General features: G+C 50.6%; 1 protein-coding gene across 2 annotated transcripts in view; it reads left to right on the forward strand.

The window, feature by feature from the left end:
- The window catches only part of COL5A1 (collagen type V alpha 1 chain), a 134,235-nt gene that overhangs the window by 106,060 nt on the left and 11,434 nt on the right, over positions 1-16,741 (forward strand). For both annotated transcript variants that reach the window (XM_065696027.1, XM_065696028.1), the window contains exons 38-61: positions 2,963-3,016; positions 4,476-4,583; positions 4,765-4,854; positions 4,946-4,999; positions 5,632-5,739; positions 7,293-7,400; positions 7,888-7,941; positions 8,550-8,603; positions 8,802-8,909; positions 8,999-9,052; positions 9,148-9,255; positions 9,340-9,393; positions 9,773-9,880; positions 11,227-11,280; positions 11,642-11,695; positions 12,126-12,179; positions 12,608-12,661; positions 13,327-13,434; positions 13,871-13,924; positions 14,014-14,067; positions 14,258-14,365; positions 14,850-14,903; positions 15,541-15,576; positions 16,330-16,383. In XM_065696027.1, the coding sequence (XP_065552099.1) occupies positions 2,963-3,016; positions 4,476-4,583; positions 4,765-4,854; positions 4,946-4,999; positions 5,632-5,739; positions 7,293-7,400; positions 7,888-7,941; positions 8,550-8,603; positions 8,802-8,909; positions 8,999-9,052; positions 9,148-9,255; positions 9,340-9,393; positions 9,773-9,880; positions 11,227-11,280; positions 11,642-11,695; positions 12,126-12,179; positions 12,608-12,661; positions 13,327-13,434; positions 13,871-13,924; positions 14,014-14,067; positions 14,258-14,365; positions 14,850-14,903; positions 15,541-15,576; positions 16,330-16,383 (1,746 nt within the window). The remainder of the gene's footprint in view (positions 1-2,962; positions 3,017-4,475; positions 4,584-4,764; positions 4,855-4,945; positions 5,000-5,631; positions 5,740-7,292; positions 7,401-7,887; positions 7,942-8,549; positions 8,604-8,801; positions 8,910-8,998; positions 9,053-9,147; positions 9,256-9,339; positions 9,394-9,772; positions 9,881-11,226; positions 11,281-11,641; positions 11,696-12,125; positions 12,180-12,607; positions 12,662-13,326; positions 13,435-13,870; positions 13,925-14,013; positions 14,068-14,257; positions 14,366-14,849; positions 14,904-15,540; positions 15,577-16,329; positions 16,384-16,741) is intronic.

Here is a 16,741-nt window from a genome sequence, read left to right on the forward strand (position 1 = left end):
CAGCTCCTCACAAGGTGGCAGATGTTGGCTGGGGTTGAGTCAGGGTCAGCGCCAGCACAGGCCAGCACTCTGTGGCTCTTGTTTTCCTGAGGAGGAGAAGCTGGGGGTGGGTGATCAGCCCCACATCCGGGCTTGGTATCCCAAGGACTTGCCAGAGCACTTGTCCCTTTGCTCTCCCAAGGGGGAGGTTGTGCCGATGCTCTTGGGAGTGCTATGGGTGAAGTCTGTGCTTTATTTCCCACTCTGTCCTTTGGAGATGTGGAGGTTTTACATCTCTATGCCAGAGACTTAACTCTAGGGCTGTGATAGCAGAGGCTTTTTAATGTGAGACAGGCTCCATCCTTCACAAGCTTTCCAAACCCAGCTGTGTTAGGTCAGGGGCAGTTTTGTTTTCTCTGGAACATTCAATGAGGAGAAATAAACACTTCACCTCTTGATGCACCACATGGCCGACACCAAGAACTGTTGCACCGCAGAGGAGTTACAGACCAGTTTTGGCCATGCTTGTTATGAGAGGAAGACAACTCCTGGCTGAGATGAGAGGTGCAAGGGTTTTGCTCTAGTTTTTCGGTCCACTTGGTTCCTGCAGCCGCTGCCTCATCACCTGAGTAAGAGCATCCCTGCTGACGCTGCCTTTTAGCCAAAGCCTCACTGAGGTTTGCTTAAGCCCCCCCAGCAATAACCCCTTGCTGTAGCCCTGGAGCAGCTCCTGGCTGCTCCTCGCGGTCGTACCCATCCTGCTTTGTCCATTTTAAAAGGTTTTGTTGCACAGACGTAATCATTGTTTCTCACCAAGGGAGAGCGATGAGGCATGTGGAAGGTATGATACCCTGGCTGTTGTGCGTCTGGTGGTCTGTCTCCTGCATCTTTTTTGGCTTGAAGGATACCCTGAGCAAAAATGACCCTCTGCATGCAGGGATCAGCATCTTTCTGTTTGGTATTTCTGGGGATGTTTGCTCTCGTTCCCGGCTCACTCCTTGGCTGGGGATGTCCCTCTCCCCGGCGCTGCATGCTGCATGGTAGCACATAGGCTCTTTGTTCTGTGTTCATTTTACAGGAGATCCCCCCCACCCCAGTTTCCTCTACTTAGCTTTGCCTTTTCTCCACAGCCTTTCTGAGCAAATGAGCATCGAAAGGCTTTGCACATGATGCGTTTTTTCCCCTCAGCTTATCACACAACAATTTAATTAACGCGCCTGGCATTTGCGAAGCAAGGCAATGCAAATCCTGCTCAGCGCATCACCCGAGATTTAGTTACACTCCGTAAGGCCGACTTTAAGGCAGTGGTTGTGGTATTTTTGAACACTCTGCCCTCAGGTCAGGATTAACTTAAAAGTGAAGAGTTTTCACCTGCCACAGCCTGACTGTGACATTTAGTCTTCCTTCCCTGAGTTATCCACAAGATCTGGGACACCTGCATTCCAATTGGAAGAAGCAGTAAAATCTTCCCTTATGTCTGCCGTTATCAGCTTTTGGGAATAAAGTATCAGCCCGCAAGGCTGCATGAATATGGATGGAGAATGGAGAATTCAATTATCTGGGGTGTGAAAGTGCTCCCTAGTAGCTTCCTTCAGTTATTGCTTGTCCATCACGGGCAAATCCTTCCAGAAAACAAAACCTCTCTTCATCTGCCATGGCGCACGGGTCGCTGTCCCTGCATCCTCCTGAGCGCACACAGGCGTGCAGATCCAGGCAGCCAAGTCCCCTTTTTTGTCTCCCTTTTCTTTCACAGTGTATAAAACCAAATTAAATACCATTCCCACGTCAGCGGCCTTGTCAGGGCACTCTGCGCCTTCATGCAGGGAAACCTAGACCTGAAATCTGTGTGTCCAATGCTTCCCTTTATATTGCTTTTCAGTTCGTATCAAATAGGCACGCTGAAGGATGCTGAAATATTTGGCCATATTAGATTATAAAGATTGGCTCAACGAAAACCCCCGTGACAGATTCTAAAGACCCTGTGCCCAGGGCTCAAACAGGATAAAAGGAAACCCCTTTCTTCAGATTCCTAGGGGAAGTCCTGCACAGTATTTGTCCGTGATAAGAGTCTAAATTGTACATTCATTTCACAAAGACGTTTGGCCATTTCCCCATCAATGAGAGAATCCTTTCTGTGATCTGCAGACAGCTAGAATAACACAGAGAAGGTTTCTTAGCGTGATACATTACCGTTGGCTTGGGATTTATCTGATCTTCTTTTGTGGCGATGAGAAAATAGCCTGTGTGCCCTAAAAGCCATTTCTCAAGCTTGTCAGCGTGCTATAGTAGGAATGATAATTAATGTGCTTTTTAAAGAGTGGCTTAGGAGAGCTAAACAAGTGCCGTGGTGAGAGCTGGTTATTGTCACTCTTCAAAATGTCACTGTGAGTACTGGAGGCTTTGCTACTCATCAGCCTTGGGAGGGAAGCGCATTGGGAATTTCTTTCCAGACACGATGAAGGGAATGAAGCTTCACCCAGCGCCAGGCTGGTGGGTCGGGGGCTTCAGCAGGGCTGGAGGCTGGTGCCGGACGGTGGTCACCCAGCCTCTGAGTTCCTGCGAGCTCAGCCTAAAGCAGAGCTGAGCCTAAGCCAGCACCGGAGCAGGAAGCAGCAGAAGGGAAATGGCTTTTAAGACTTGCTCAGCATGAAGGAACTCACCCTGGCTTGTGAATAGCAATTTCCTGTGTGGGGTTTATGAACGTAGCATATATACATATGGCCAGTCCTTCAGCCAAACCGCAGTAGCTCCATCAAAACAACAGAGCTGAGCTTTGAGAGTCCCTTTGCCTTCCTCTGTTTCACCCCTGTATACATGTACAAAGACAATTCTCCACCTTCTCTTGGATTTCTCACTTCCTTTGTCTTTGGTGTCCATCCGTTCCCCATCAGTGTCTCACCAGAGGAGCAGTCGGGTGGCAGCCTGGGACCTCGCTGCAGCACTCCTTGGCAGAGGTGTCATCTCTTTTACCTTTCTCTAACAGGGTTTCCAAGGCAAGACTGGCCCCCCAGGACCCCCTGGTGTCGTAGGCCCTCAGGTAAGAAACAAAGGCTCTTGCCTGCTCCAGCTCATCTTCACTGGTTCAGCACAACAGGCTCCTGCAGCAGTGATGGTTCAGCTGGAGCTGCCAGAGCCTTGGGTTTTACAGCACAGAGACCCCTCTTCCAGGGAAGGCAAAGTCACATCAAAGCAGACTGGATGGCGTTGGAATTCCTGGCCAGGGTGTGAAATTACCCCAGTGCGTCCCAGCCCACCTTGGTTTGAGGCGTTGGGATGGTATTTAGACAAACACGTGTAAATAAGGTGGCTCCTGTGAACTTAATGGAGCTTTCCTGGTGTAATGTTGGTGTAGGGTGAGAGACCAGCTGCACACAACCAGTCTAAAAGACCTTAAGCAGCCAGAGAGTTAAATGAAATCTCCAAGGGCTGGATAGCTGCTGGGCAGTGTAAGCATGATGCAGGGGTGCTCTTACATGTCGCTATGAAGAAATGCATCTCTCTGATGTAAAGTGCTGCCACGTTCTGCCCGAGTGGGGCTGGTTCGCTTTCAGTCACAAAGGACTCTGCAGTCTGGAATCAGTAACTGCACAACCAGAATTTGTCCCCCTTAAGCACAGGCATGCAGGGCTCATGGACCAGTTCTGTAGGCAGTCCTAGGCTGAGAAGGACTGGCTTTGGGCTGAGTCTTTCCTGAGCTACTGGGGAAGTTGCTCTTTAATGAGAAAGTAATTAATTTGTCCTCTTTAATGACAGTGTAAAGGCCCTGATTTGTAAATTCCCTGATTAGGGGCAATTCCCTGCCTACGGTGCCTGTCTTCTCAAGTGCAGATTAGGTTCTGTGGCAATTTTGTTTGGCTCTGCTGCACGCAGTTAGTGTGATCTGTGGCTGCTGAGCGATGGCAGTGTTATCACTCTGCTTACACTAAGTGGCACCCTGCAGCGTGACAGGAATTACAACCCTTGTCCCAGAGGATATCAACATGCAGGGACGTTACAGAGTGGTGCATGTGGCTTTTGTCCTCCTCCACAACAGGTCACTTGGGGACCTCGGGCACTGGGCCTTATGTTACGCTTGTCACCATGAGTGCCCGGGTGTAGCACAGAGGCAGTCGGTAATTGCTGTGTAGTACAAGCCTAATCCATTATTTATGCCCCATAGAAGGAGGAATCAGTACAGTTGTGGAGAGCTTGCTAAGTTCTCATTTATAAAACCCCAAAACCTAAGCGTAACAGTTGTAGTAATAATCTCATTTATGTGAACGCTTTAATTCCAGAGGTTCCCAGGGCAATGTTACTCATTCTAAAACAAGGTCCTTTGAGATGCCAAAGGAGGCATCTCTCCAGGGATTCCTGGTGGCACTGCAGAGGACAGCTAAGGGAGGGAGCATCTTCCATCCCACTGCAACCTGAAGGACTAAATTGGTAGCCCACATCTCTTCCTTCATGGGTTGTTCTGCTGATACCAACCACCTTCTCCTCAATCTCTGTTTCTGCAGGGCCCAACTGGTGAGACTGGACCAATGGGTGAGCGGGGACACCCAGGTCCTCCAGGTCCCCCAGGTGAACAAGGTCTTCCTGGCCTCACTGGAAAAGAAGGGACCAAGGTAAGGACAAGCAGCCTATGGAATTCACCCTCCTTGCAAGCTGGATGCCTGCCTGTCTCCCAGAGATGGGGAGGGATGATTCAGATAAGAAATTATAATGATGCTTCACAGTGTCTCATCACAACCTGAGCCCAGAGAGAGGAGCCTGCGGGTCCTCAGCTCTTTATCACTGTCATTGCAGGGGGACCCTGGTCCCGCCGGCCTCCCAGGGAAGGATGGTCCCCCCGGCTTGCGAGGCTTCCCTGGGGAGAGAGGCCTCCCTGGCCCCATTGTGAGTAGAGGATGCTCGGTCCTTCCAGAAGGAAGGATGCCTGGGGGTGCAGCACCCACCACCCAGAGTGACTTTGTTTTCCTTCCTCCAGGGTGCTCCGGGGTTGAAAGGCAGTGAAGGTCCCCCAGGCCCCCCTGGTCCAGCAGTGAGTATCCTTGCCCTTACAGGCACCACCTAACACATTTACAAGCTTGGCAAGTAGAAACGGAGGGTTAGTCACAGCTCGGAGCTTTCGCCGTTATTTCCCTTGCGCTAACCAACAACTCGCTGGATATTGCTTTATTTTACAAGACACGTATGTAATAGGTCAGTCATCCCGTGGCATCAGCTGTGAACATACGTGACAAGCTGAGGGAACAGCAGTGATTCAGGACATGGAGAATTCTGCTTCTCAGTCACCTCTGAAAGTTGTCCCACTTAAGACTCGTGCTCAGTGCAGCCCTCCTACAAGAAAATACTCATCGTCCAACCCTCCCTGCTGCACTGGCCATGAGGTTGCTCATGCTCTTGTTCCGAGGTGATAATGAGCCCCCAGGAACTGAGCTCCTGGCACCATCCAGGGGAGAACCCAGCCCTTCCAGGGATTTTAGTTAATACAAGTTCTGCAAGAGCCCTTAGGCTGCTGGTACCACGACATCACATGGCAGCCCCCCCCATCGAATGTGCTCACCTCCTGACAATGCATTTGCAGCACCCAACTGCTGGATTTCTTTCTGTCTGTGTATAGATGAAGCTCAATACTCCAGTTAATGCTTCCTTTCTTCGTTCTCTAAACAGGGTTCTCCTGGTGAGCGTGGTCCCGCAGGATCAGCTGGCCCGATTGGCTTACCAGGGCGACCTGGTCCCCAAGGACCTCCAGGACCTGCAGGTGAAAAGGGAGCTCCAGTAAGTACCAGTATAAAGATGAACAGCTGTGGGTTAAACAGAAATGTGTACGGTAGGAAGCTGAGCATGGAAAGGCCTTGGGGTTGGTGTATGAAAAAGGAGGAATTCAATTAGAAGGGAATTTTCTCATCTTGGGTGCATCAAACCACCGGATGTCAGCTGCTCAGCTGCCCTGTTTGTGGCACCCGTGCTATGGATGTGACCCCAGGGACTGGAATATCTCCAGGCAATGAAACGGGATGAGGACTGAGCAGGTGAAGTGGCAGCTCTGTGACCTCCTAGTGACAAACAGCCTAAGGACCTGCCTCTGGGCAGAGCAGTGAGCCAACCCCACCACTGCTTCCAAGGGTGCAATAGCAGCAGCAGTTCCCATTGAACCCAAAGCCATCCTGACCCCTGTTCTGCCCCGGTTGAGGGGCAGCACAGGAAAGTGCTGTGAAGGTTTCAGCTCCGTTTCCTGGGATGCTGCGTTATCCCGCCTGTGGAAAGAGCCGCTCGTGCAGAGCGTGGCTGAGCCCCGCCATATGGTCCCTCTCCGGAGCCTTCACCACCAGCCCGCGCAAACTCGCACGTCTTTCGCTTCCAGGCACGCGCGTGAAATGCCACGTGTGGCAGGAGGGAGTGGGCTGGGATGAGCCTTCTGTCCCTGGAGAGCACAGCACCGGGCCCCAGGAGGGAGGCTGGGCCTCCAGCTCGCACCCAAGGGGCTCTGCAGGGACTGTTGTGATGCCTCAAACATGAGCTCAGCTTTCAGACCCAGCGAAACGAGCAAACACTGGCATCAGGTGTTCCAGACTACATGAGGACACTTAACAGTGATTGTTGTCATCAAAAGTGTTTATCAGCCACTGTATCTCATATTTGCTTATTATAAACCCCAGCAGCTAGTCCAGAGGCAAGAATTTCCTGGTGAATCAGCTTTCTGAACATCTGTCCTGCCAAGTACCTATGTGATGTATCAGTGCATAGATGAATGGGCAATTTATGTGGCATCTAATTATTCAGAAGAGAGCACCCAGGATTCAGATGCAATTAAATTATGTATGAGAAAACCAAAAAATATTCGCTCTTCAGTTCCTATAAAACAAACAAATGTGGTTGAAGGCTCAGGCTGAGGAGCACAAGTAGATGTCCAAGCAGAAACCCCCATTAGCTGGGGTTCAGCCAAGGAGGGAGCAGGCAGGGAGTGCTGGGGCCACAGTCAGTAAAAACTGGCTTGTGGGACTATAAATTACTTGGGGTCTTGTTTGTCATCCAGAGAGAGATGGCAGAGGCTTGAGATTAAATCTGGGTATATTGCTCTAGCAGTGAAATTGCAGCTCTGATCTGGGTATTCACCATTTAGATATGTTTGTTCTTTCTTTATCTCTCAAGATGGACATTTTGTCTTGTTGCAGACAGCGAGCACAGAGTCTGATGAAATATCAGTGAAAAACCAGTTCTGCTGTATCCGTACAGTCAGGGGTCACTAGCAGCTGAATAAAACATTAATGGGATGGAATGGGTCGGTTGGAGGAGAGCTCTGTGTGACCTGCTGCTCCTTCTGCTTCCAGGGCGAGAAGGGTCCCCAGGGGCCGGCTGGCCGGGATGGCATCCAGGGCCCGGTGGGACTGCCGGGTCCAGCAGGTCCTGTCGGCCCTCCCGGCGAGGATGGAGACAAGGTGGGAGGAGCAGCTCCTGCTGCACGGGTCGCTCTGGGCAGGACCTGGGTGATGTGCCCCCTTGCCCCCATGCTGCCCCCATCAGCGGGCTGGATGTGCTGCTGGCCATCACCTAAAGGGTATTTCTTGATGATGGGCAGAAACCCATCTGAAACCCGTGCTGAAACCCATCACCCACCCAGAGCCTGGCCTTTCCCAATTAATTACCTTCCCCCACGCACTAATTAAGCCCCTCTGGTCTGGAGGATGCTGGGATGAAACAGCCATCACTGCTGACAAGGGCTGCAACACGGTGGTTCTCGCACTGCGTGGCAGCTGCGGGACATTTTAGGGTACACCAGGAGTGTCCAAATCTCTGGCTTGTTTTAGAACATTCTGGGGTATTTCCATGGGATCTCTGGGATGAGGGATGCAGACAAACAACTTGAATGTTGGGATATGGAAGCGGTCACCGCGTGAGCTAACTGTGTCCCTTTGTACCTGGCAGGGCGAGATCGGGGAGCCCGGCCAGAAGGGCAGCAAGGGCGACAAGGGGGAGCAGGTGAGTGGGGTGGATGCTGCCAAAGCTGCTTCCCTGGAGGAGCGTGGCTCTGGTGTGTGACTTGCTGGAAACAGAAAATACCAATTTCATTCCTTTCTGTCATCGCTTCGTCTTCTCCTTTGCTTCATCAAATACCCACACGATGGAAAAAAGAGGGAGGACCTGAGGTGTGAGCCTGCAGCTCCCAGGAACACACTGAGATGTTTCCATGTCCCCTGTACTGTGTAACTATCATGAGCAGCTCCTGCCATTCAAGGCAGGTGTTGGGCTGTAGCCTCTTTTCTGGTTGTCTCCAGCACCCTCAGGCACCCTTTACGCACTGCTCCGAGCCAGGGGAGGATAAATGACACTTAAGGATCTAGATAGAGCTGAGTGATGTGATAGTGTTTTGCTGGAGAAAAAATGCCTTTAGATGTGTCTGCTGTGCCACTGGCACCAGGGCTGAGGAATGCTGGTGTGTCTGGGGAGGCCTGGCTCTGTTCCCTCCCTCTGTTTTGGGAATTAATGCACATTAAATGGAGGCTGTCTTGAAGGGCATCACCTTTCCCAGGTGAGATCTTTTTACTCTGAGCTCCTAATGCTGATGTTGCTCTTCTGTTTCATGACAGGGTCCACCAGGGCCTACTGGCCCACAGGGTCCGATCGGTCAGCCCGGCCCCGCTGTGAGTATTGTCCCCTGTTAGCAGAAATCCCCTTTCTTACTATAAAATCCCTTGGGATGCGCTGCAGGGATTGGCAGTTCCTGCCTGCCACTGCTGATGTGCAGGGCATTACCGCTGGCAGCAGAAGGAGGTGGTGGGGATGGGGCTTTGCATCTGTCTCATGTCCTTGCTAAGCTGTTCTAGACCCTTTCCTCTTAGGGTGCTGATGGAGAGCCAGGTCCCAGAGGGCAGCAAGGCCTCTTTGGTCAGAAAGGTGATGAAGGACCACGAGGTTTCCCTGGTCCCCCTGGCCCGGTGGGCTTGCAGGTAATTTGCAGCATCGAAGGAGGGCTCAGGGTGGTGAGAGCTGGGGCTCCACCTGAGGTGTTCACAGCTCAAACTCATCCCCTCCGCAGGGCTTGCCTGGACCGCCTGGTGAGAAGGGAGAAACGGGTGATGTTGGGCAAATGGTGAGATGCTTTTGTACTTCTCTATCTGTGTCTCTAACGACACAGACGTTGCTCTAAGAAATGTGTCTTGAACCTGTCTCCCCTTTCTCTCTCAGGGTCCGCCAGGTCCACCTGGACCCAGAGGTCCCTCGGGACCACCAGGAGCAGATGGGCCACAGGGTCCTCCTGGGGGAATAGGAAATCCTGGTGCAGTAGGAGAGAAGGTAAAAAAGCATCCATGGAAACCCGACTGAGGCTTTGCTGGGTCAGTAACCTCAGGTTTGCTCATCCCCTTTTCCCCTCTGCAGGGTGAGCCTGGTGAATCTGGTGAGCCTGGTCTTCCCGGCGAGGTTGGCCTCCCGGTAAGTACACTGCAGGGTGGCTCTTGCTCTGATGGAGAAGAGCTTTTCTTCATGGGTGGCCCTCTGAAGAGCTGGTAAAGGGGTGTAGGAGAGGCATGGATTCAGCTGCAGGGGCTGAACCAGTCCTGTTCTTGGTCTGGGTATTGGGTGACACATCACCATGTTCCTGGGTATTTATAGTGTAACGTTTAGTCACCGAACATGGGCTACCCACGGCTGAACATCATGAACACCATTCAGCCTTCGTGGGAAGGGACTGCTAAATCATGTTCTCGTGCTCTGAGATACAAATAAAGCTTCTTTCGCAGAATTGATCCAAAGAGTTAGAGATTGGCAAGTTGGTTTCCTGGAAAATACAAGCACCCTTTTTCCTTTACAGGGTCCTAAAGGTGAAAGAGGTGAAAAAGGTGAAGCAGGTCCCTCTGGTGCTGCTGGTCCACCTGGCCCCAAAGGTCCACCAGGCGATGATGGCCCCAAAGGCAGCCCTGTAAGTACCCCTCCTGCCCAAGCAGTGCTCCCTTGTTTTGCCCAGCAGAGGTTTCCGCATGAAAAGGTGTTTTCCAGAGAACTTTGTGGAAATCTGAAATGATTTACCAGCCACGGAATTGCTCCTCCAATGATACGTGATATTGATCCTCTTCTTTAGGGTGCTCATGAGGAAAAGACCCAGCTGTACCTCATCTTCCAGCAGTACTTCCAGCAATCATAGAATCATAGAATAGTTAGGGTTGGAAAGGACCTCAAGATCATCCAGTTCCAACCCCCCTGCCATGGGCAGGGACACCTCACACTAAACCATCCCACCCAAGGCTTCATCCAACCTGGCCTTGAACACTGCCAGGGATGGAGCACTCGCAACCTCCCTGGGCAACCCATTCCAGTGCCTCACCACCCTCACAGGAAAGAATTTCCTCCTTAGATCCAATCTAAACCTCCGCTGTTTGAGTTTTAACCCGTTACCCCTTGTCCTGTCACTTGAATTATTGGTTCTTTTTGCAGGCTCTCAGAAAGCTCACCCCTATGGTGAGCCTGCAGTAGGTTCACTTTGCACCTGAGCTTATGTATTTCCAAGGCCCTCTGCACCAGAACAAAGCTTCTGAAACAGCGTGGAGGAGATTTATGTGAATTTGGGAGTTGTACGTGTAGAGCAGATCCCTGTTGATGCTGATTGCTGTAGCTCTAGCGAAGCCAGTAGAGCTATACTGATTTATACCAGATGACAATGGTACAGTATTTATCTTGCCAGCTTCTTTGATGCTTGCCTGCTGAAGACATTTCTGCTGTGATAAGCAGAGGAGGCAGGAAAGTCAATCATCACTCTCAGCAAATGGGCTTTGGGGATATCACGTTACTGCTTGAAGCCTATTGTCTGAATGCTGGTCTCAGGGTCGTTTGAAGTAAACAATAGACATTGTATGGAGAAGAATGGGGAAGTGGTTTAGTCATTACATGCCTTGAGAGGATCTTCCTGGGATCATGTAGTAAGCAGGGATCAAGTAATAAGCAAAAGCAAGATCTTCTCACCTGCACGTTCCCCAAGGCTGCGAGGATTTTGCTGTCATTTGTCCATTGTAATTTATGAAAAACCAAATGACGCTCCCAGTGTTGCCTTTGCTTTGCCTGATGCAGAGCTCAGCTGGTGGCTGGGACAAGAGGAAGCCACTGAAGATGCAAAGATGGGATGTGATCTGCGACTGTTGGAGGGTGGAGAACTGGGGCTTTGCTCCGTAGGGTGACTCCCTGTGTTGTCACTGGGGTCACAGGCACTAGTGCTCCACAGTGCTCCAGATGCAATCTCTCTGACTTGGGGATATCCCTCTTCTCTCTCTGCAGGGTCCGGTTGGTTTCCCTGGTGACCCTGGTCCTCCTGGAGAGCCTGGTCCAGCTGTAAGTGTCTGTCTCACAGGAGGGCAGTTAGGTTCCTCCTCTTGGTTTAGTAACATACAGCAGTGTGCTGTTCATTGACCAGCAGCTCCTCTGGAATTTACTCTACTTGCAAAAGAGTAAGAAGTTGCACCATAAGACTGTCTGTCCATGCTACAGCCTTTGGGGTAGTAGCTGTATGAGCGCTGCTACCCACAATATTTGACATAGGACAGTTGCTGTTACCAGTGCTCCCAACAAGAGATGGAAAGGGATGGTGCTGGTGGCATGAAGACCACTGAACACTCCTGCTGCTGCTAATGCTTTCCTCAGCTGTATTCAGACCCTAAATACATCTGCTTATTTCTTTCTTCTTTCTTTTTAGGGTCAAGACGGTCCTCCTGGTGACAAAGGTGATGACGGAGAGCCTGGACAGACCGTGAGTAACTGGATAGATGAGCTCTGTTCCCCATCACTCCCCATGGTTTCTGTACACAGATCCAAGGGCATACAGCATCTAATTGCCACCGGCTTCTGCTGTGCTGGTCCCCTGGTGCCTGTCCCTCCCACCTGTGTCAGCCTGGCTGCTGCATCCACCCAGGCTGCTTAGCAATACATCCCCAAAGCAAACATTAACTTATAGGAAAACAAAACTCTTTCATTTAAACTTTGCTGTGCCTTATGGTGTTTCCTGGTGGGAATGGATAAAACAAGAAACCACCTGCACCCCGAGGAGGTGTTGGGAGTTGTGCTGCCCACGCCTCGGCTCAGCACAAACTCCAGAGCTCAACTCGAGCTTTACACATTTGCTCCTCCTTCCCATGTCGCGTGGTGCAGTTATGGCTTGTTCTCCTTCCTTCCCCATCTAGGGTTCCCCTGGTCCCACAGGAGAGCCGGGCCCCTCTGGACCCCCAGGAAAAAGGGTAAGCTGATGGTTTAGGGGTGTTCTTCCAAGTGTATTTGCATTGAATTTGTGAAGCTGATGTTAGTGGTAGGGCTGCAGTAGATGCAAAGCAGGAGCATGTGAAATAAAAAATAATTAAAAAGAATATCATGATGCACCATCCCAGCCGTTGGGAATTGCTGGGTGATTGTCAGCCACATCCCCTGGATTACTGAGATTTTAACACCCAAAAGAAAACACAAGGATGAGGTGCTCCTGCTCTTCCTGCCTTGCTGCAGAGCCCAGGGATTCATTTAACAAGAAGCTAATTTAAAAAGCTTTTCAGAGGTATTTGTCTCCATTTTGTCTTCTTCCCTGGGGCTGTAGCATCATTTTGCTAATTCCAATGGACCATTTCGGATCTGTGGGATCTAACTGTGATTTGCATCTATGTTGTGCTTTCTCTAGGGCCCTCCTGGTCCAGCTGGTCCTGAAGGAAGGCAAGGAGAGAAAGGAGCCAAGGTAAGAGCTGGATGAGGGTTCACTTCTGCTGCCCTTTGTATGTCAAAGGGACCTCCCTCTCACAGTGCTGGTGTCTGAAAGACAGTGATTTGATTTCTCTACGTGTTACAACAAATTAGCCTGAATTCGGGGCTGTTGGCCTTCAACCTGAGCTTATGTTTCATCTTTTCACAAACTCCATGGAGATAATTAGGGCTTGCTGAGGTCATGGGAATGTTTTGCTTGTTTTGAGATCACAAAGTGCCGTATTTGGCAATTCAATGTGTTGTAAATGGGAGGCGTGCACAGCCCGATGTTGTTTCCCAGGGCAGAAACAGCGCTACTGGACCAGGATTGCTTTGGCAGGGGAGGTGGGGAGATGGAGAGTGGGATTGCAAATTATAGGCCCAGTTGTTGTGGGAGCGCTGGTGGCAGAGGATGTCCTCCACTAGATTATATCCCAGGACCAGGCACAGGACAGCTCAGAGAGCTCACAGTCTCCAAGGCTCTTCCTGCTGGAAATCAGCAGAAATGGTGGGGAGCAGCAGGAAAATGAACGTGTTGGAAGCTTTACACGCTTTGCATGGACCAGTGTTCACTCTGTGACATCCTGGCAGCAGCCGCAGTGTATTCAGGATTGCTTGATGCCCCAGTGCAAATGAAACCATGCTGCCTCTTGCATCTAGGGTGAAGCCGGTTTGGAAGGACCTCCGGGCAAGACTGGCCCAATTGGTCCCCAGGGTGCTCCAGGGAAGCCCGGCCCTGATGGTCTTCGAGGGATTCCTGGTCCAGTTGTGAGTACTCCCAAACTGAGCAGAGTCTGAAAAAGCTGCTGGGCAAGGTTGTTCCTGGTGCTTATCATAACTGATCTGCTTGGAAGATTCCGTTCTCCCAGTGGGATGCTTAAATGCCTGACAGCAGATGAAACACATTTAGTGGAAATAATGCAACAGTGAATATCACCTCCCACCATGTTTTATTTGAGACTTGAGTCTGCTCAAGGGGGGAGTCCCCCTCTCCATGGGTGAGAGTTTCCATGACCTACAAGGTCCTTTTTCCAGTAGGGATCTGAGCATGAAAGGAACATAAACCATTTTGCCTTTGCCACCTGTGAGAAGGCAGGGCAAATGTTCCCTGGCACAGGGGCCACACGAGGAAAGGTGAATAACGGGAACAATCCCAGCTGGGAGCATGGAGTAATTGTTTTGAGGGGATTGCTCTGTTTTACAGGGTGAACAAGGTCTCCCGGGATCCCCTGGCCCAGATGGTCCTCCAGGCCCAATGGTATGTCCAGGCCATCAAATTCTATGTGGTTTTGATACGGGTGAATGCATTTTACATGGACTCATTCTCTCTTTTGTTTTCCCCCAAAGGGTCCACCGGGTTTGCCTGGTCTTAAAGGAGACTCTGGTCCTAAAGGAGAGAAGGTGAGAATAACACACGTGATCTCACTGCGTGACCTCATGTCTGCCATTGTAGGGGCGTCCTGCAGGTGGCAAACCCCTGTCCCCTTGCTGAGATATTTGGGATGTATCTAGCAATGTCTTTGCTGGGTGGCTTTGGCGCTTGGGTACCTCGAGTGAGAGACCATTATTAACATTTGCTGCTTTCCCCTAGGGTCATCCAGGTTTAATCGGTCTTATTGGACCACCAGGAGAGCAGGGAGAAAAGGGTGACAGAGGTCTCCCAGGCCCCCAGGGCTCAGCAGGACCCAAAGGAGAGCAGGTAAATATTCCATAAGACCTTAATGGAACGTGCTTTTGAGCTGTGGGGTTTGCCGCTTGAAGCAGGGATGGCATAGCAGAGATGCTCAACCTTGGCTAATTTTTGGAGAATATCTTCTATATTCATGTGGTTTATTCTACATGTGAGATGGGCATGCTCCTAAATCACCCAATTTAGTGGGAAGCAGATTCTCAAGGGTCATCTGAAAAGAGCTGAATAGCCTTGGAGGAATGGTACCGTTAAATATGCATCTAGAGGACAGGTTTTCACAACTGTGTGCCAAACGAGGTAGGAGATTCCCTGGTAGCGCACATGCTTAAAAACCAGTTAAACCTCCAGATTTGAATAGAGTCCTCCGTTCAGCTCATTCAGCTCCGTTCAGTCCTCCATTCAGTCCTCATCAGCTGTGAGCAGATGTCAGTTGTGTAGTTACATGCCAGCACTGGTGCATACACATCAATGCTTTTCTGCTTTTATTTTACAGGGTATCACAGGTCCTTCTGGACCGATCGGACCTCCAGGGCCACCAGGATTGCCGGTATGTGACAAGCAATTGCCTTTGAATTCCTCAGGCGCTACACAGTCTTTGTGGAGTCGCCTTTGTGCTCCCGGATACACCCAGCAGAGCCTTTCTGGCCTGACCTTGTGTGAGGAAGTTGATGGGGGTGGCTTTGCCCAGCTGAGCCTGTTAAAAACACTTGACTGGGTTATGGAAGTACTGGGGGTGATGGGTAAGCTGAGAGATGAGCTCACCAGGCATGGCAGGATGGAAGACAAATGTCCCTCTCCCTGGTTTTTGGGTTAGCTACGGTCGCATGGTGATTTCTTGCCCTTTGTGCTCTTGGTACATTTTTCACTGGATGCCCAAAGGCTGCACCTTGGGTAAGCAGCATTTGCTGGGTGCCCTCAGCACAGAGCCAGGACCAGCCCTGGGCTGTAGTAATGACCCAGGAGCTTTTCCAGCCCTATCCAGGCAGGAGTGTGGAGCAGTGACACAGATGGATCCGACACAAACGCGTTTGCATGTTGGCAAATAACAGTGAACTCCAGTGGATGGCAAAAGTGGGAAAAGAAGTGAATTTAAAAGAACACCTTGTCTCCCCTTGTCTCTAAGGGGAGTCTGCTGCCTTCTCTGCTAGAACTGGACTGACTCTGCTCTGTTTTAATCCACACAGGGTCCACCTGGTCCCAAAGGTGCTAAAGGATCATCGGTGAGTATAGATATTGTTAAATGAAGAAGGCGAGGAGCTGTTATTAAGTGTATAACCCACTGCAGCTCCTCCCCATCACTGGCATTAAGGCAACTGGCCAAAGATGGCCTTAGCAAGTGCAGCCTTTCCAGGAATGGTAACTGGGAAGGTTTCTGTTGCACTCAGTGTACTTCAGTGAACATCAGTGCAGCAGAGATCTCAAGGAGGATTCCAGTGCACAGTCCTTGGGAGAAAACCTACTGCTGTAAGGCGGCGGGTATTAAAAATAGCCGGTGGAGCGGGAGGTGGCGAGCTGGGAAGTGCAGAACGCAGTGAGAATGAGAATGTGACAGTGAAGCAAGATTCATGTTACAGATCTCCCATGCAGGCAGCTAAAAATTCCTCTCGGGCAGCTTCCTAATTCTCCTTCCCATGCAGAATTCAGCGTTTAATTGATTTTCAGGTTTTATTTGATTTATAAACCATTGGGTTGGTTTGAAGAGTTCACATTGCCGTGCACTGGAGCAGCCTTCCTTTTCCATAGGAAGCCTCAGCAAAGTCTGACTGTTTAACCCTGATCATTGGACTGATCTCTTTTCCCTAAGCGTCTTTGGAGAGAGATGCAAGGAGACCCCTCTTATGTGCATGAAGGGCACAGGAAGAAGGGACAGGAAGAGAGATTTTGCCACAAGAGACTATTATAAGAAATAATGTTTGGGATGTGCTGGAAGGGACAAGTGCTTTTTCCCATGTGACTTGTGCTTTTCCTCCCAGGGTCCAACAGGTCCGAAGGGTGAATCGGGTCTTCCTGGCCCCCCAGGGCCTCCTGTAAGTAGAACCCATTACATGAAGCATGAAATGAGGCTCACATTTAATGGGTGTTGTAATATGAGGGTCTACAGGATTTCTGGACAGAGATTCAGCATATGAGGAGTCCCTGCAATACATTGGCAGCTCTTAGAGGTGCTGGGGAAGAAAGCAGGATGTGAAGGGAGAAGTTACTAATGGGTAAAGAGAAGGTGGATCCAGTGTTGAGTTTGGTGGCCGGGGTTTTTATCAGTGCCATCACGGGTGTTTTATGTGTTATGTGTATGTCTCGTGATGCTGCTTCTCAGCACTGGTGGCTGCTTTGGCCACCTCTTCTGTCTCTTCCCCACTGGCAGTGCAATGAGCGGTTGTATCTTCT

This window comes from Lathamus discolor, chromosome 15 (assembly GCF_037157495.1).
Source record: "Lathamus discolor isolate bLatDis1 chromosome 15, bLatDis1.hap1, whole genome shotgun sequence".
NCBI classification, from domain to species: Eukaryota; Metazoa; Chordata; class Aves; order Psittaciformes; family Psittacidae; genus Lathamus; species Lathamus discolor.